Raw genomic sequence first — 2,367 nt, 5'->3', positions numbered from 1 at the left:
GGGAAAATCAGACAGATGCAGTTTATCGATAAGGTGTTAGGTTTTGCAAATAAAAGCATCCATGCATGGGCAATGATGAGAACAAGTTGTAAACCAAGGGGTGTTATTAATGTAATTCTAGGTTCCTGAGGCCCCATAAGTTTGTTGTTTTTTTTTTGTTTGTTTTTTGTTTTTTTTTGTTTGTTTGTTTGTTTGTTTTTTTTTTGTCCAAATGAAGGATTTCCTAAAAGGGTTACTTTTATTTATTTATTTATTTATTTATTTATTTTTCTTTTTTTATGTTTTTATTTTTAGAAAGAGAGCACAAGTTGGGGAGAGGGGCGGAAGGAGAGAGAGAGAAAATCTTAAGCAGGCTCCACTCTCAGTGCAGAACCTGACATGGGGCTCTATCCCATGACCCTGAGAACATGACCTGAGCCAAAATCAGGAGTTCGAGACTCAACCTACTGAGCCATCCAGGTGCCCTGAGGGCTACATTCCACATTTTATTTTATTTTATTTTATTTTTTTTTTTTCAACGTTTTTTATTTATTTTTGGGACAGAGAGAGACAGAGCATGAACAGGGGAGGGGCAGAGAGAGGGAGACACAGAATCAGAAACAGGCTCCAGGCTCCGAGCCATCAGCCCAGAGCCTGACGCGGGGCTCGAACTCACGGACCGCGAGATCGTGACCTGGCTGAAGTCGGACGCTTAACCGACTGCGCCACCCAGGCGCCCCTACATTCCACATTTTAAAAACACAACACCCACAAAAAAAATTATGAGGGATACATGTATCCCTTGGAACTAGTATATATTTTTTTGTATTCTTTGGGTTAATACCCAGTCCTGCAATTGCTGGATTGTAAGGTAGTTCTATTTTTAACTTTTTGAGGAACCTCCATACTGTTTTCTAGAGTGGCTGGCACCAGTGTGCACTCCCACCAAGAGTCTAGGAGGCTTCCCTTTTCTCCGCATCCTCACCAACACCTGTTGTTTCTTGTGTTGCTGATTTTAGCCATTCTGACAAGAGTGAAGTGATATCTCATTGTAGTTTTCATTTGTATTTCCCTGATGATGAGAGATATTGAAAGTCTTTTCATGTGTCTGCTGGTCAGGTGTATGTCTTCTTTGGAAAAATGTTCATGTCCTCTGTCCAATTTTTAAAATCAGATTATTTGGAGGGTTGAGTTTTATAAGTTATTTCTATATTTTGGATACTAACCCTTTATCAGATATGTCATTCTCAAATATCTTCTCTCATTCTGCAGGTTGCCTTTTAGTTTTGTTGACTGTTTCCTTTGCTGTGCAGAAGCCTTTATTTTGATGAAATCCCAGTAGTTTATTTTTCACCTTTGTTTCCCTTGCCTCAGGAGACATATCTAGTAAGAAGTTATTGCAACCATGAATGGATAAAGAAGATGCCATATATATATATATATATATATATATATATATATGTGTATATATATATATATGTGTGTGTGTGTATGCTACGTTTTTATAAAACTTGATAAAAATAGATAAAAAATTGATAAAAAATAGATATCAAGCTGTACAATTACCAGAAGTACACAGTTATCAAAAATGCACACACTTCACTTGGCATCTCCAGCACCTTCAGCTTTCTGTGTCTAGTCTGTTTTGGCATCTCCATTTTCTGCAGGGTTACTCCCATATTTGCCAGTATCAGCTTTTCCTCTTTTTCCTCCGGGAATCTTTTCTCCCTTCTTTACAGGGGCCTTTTTAGGTTTGGGCTCTGGATTTGGAGGAATAGGTTTAGCAGATAACTTTGCAGATCTTCTCTGTGGCTTATCCTTCACCTTGGCTTTATCTCCTTTAGCATCCCCTTCAGCCTTTCTCTTGGGCATAGTGGTGACAGTGGTGGGACATAGGCACTGGGCACATGGATGAAGTGGTGTGTGGGCTTTGGCCAGTCTGGGGGTCATTCTTGCCCCCACTTCTTCACACTGCTCTTTTATGTACATATGAATATAATGGAGTATATAGAAAGAATAGAATATATAATAGAATATTACTCATCCATAAAAAAGAATGAAATCTTGCCATTTGTAACGATGTGGATGGAGCTAGAGACTATTATGCTAAGTGAAATAAGTCAGCAGAGAAAGACAAATACCATATGATTTCACTCATATGTGGAATTTAAGAAACAAAAGAAATGATCAAGAGGAAAAAGAGAGAGAGACAAACCAAGAAACAGACTCTTGGCTATAGAGAACAAAATGATGGTTACCAGAGGGGAGATTGGAGGGGGGGATTGATTAAATATGTGATGGGGACTAAGAAGGGCATTTATTGTAATGAGCACCAGATGTTGTAGATAAGTGTTGAATCACTAAATTGTGCACCTGAAAATAATATTA

The 2,367-nt window shown here is 38.3% G+C and overlaps 1 protein-coding gene across 1 annotated transcript; it reads right to left on the bottom strand.

Moving 5' to 3' along the window:
* Positions 1–1,487: 1,487 nt before the first annotated feature.
* Positions 1,488–2,031, bottom strand: LOC122224309 (non-histone chromosomal protein HMG-17-like). Its single transcript, XM_042945948.1, has one exon. It carries the CDS (start codon positions 1,966–1,968, stop codon positions 1,615–1,617), a length of 354 nt encoding a protein of 117 aa, XP_042801882.1. The 5' UTR covers positions 1,969–2,031; the 3' UTR covers positions 1,488–1,614.
* Positions 2,032–2,367: the final 336 nt, after the last annotated feature.

This window comes from Panthera leo, chromosome B4 (assembly GCF_018350215.1).
Source record: "Panthera leo isolate Ple1 chromosome B4, P.leo_Ple1_pat1.1, whole genome shotgun sequence".
Taxonomy (NCBI): Eukaryota; Metazoa; Chordata; class Mammalia; order Carnivora; family Felidae; genus Panthera; species Panthera leo.
This window is presented reverse-complemented; position numbering and strand designations above follow the sequence as displayed.

Excerpts from the sequence above, each read along its gene's own strand:
- LOC122224309 (XM_042945948.1), bottom strand. The coding sequence starts at position 1,968 with ATGTACATAAAAGAGCAGTGTGAAGAAGTGGGGGCAAGAATGACCCCC.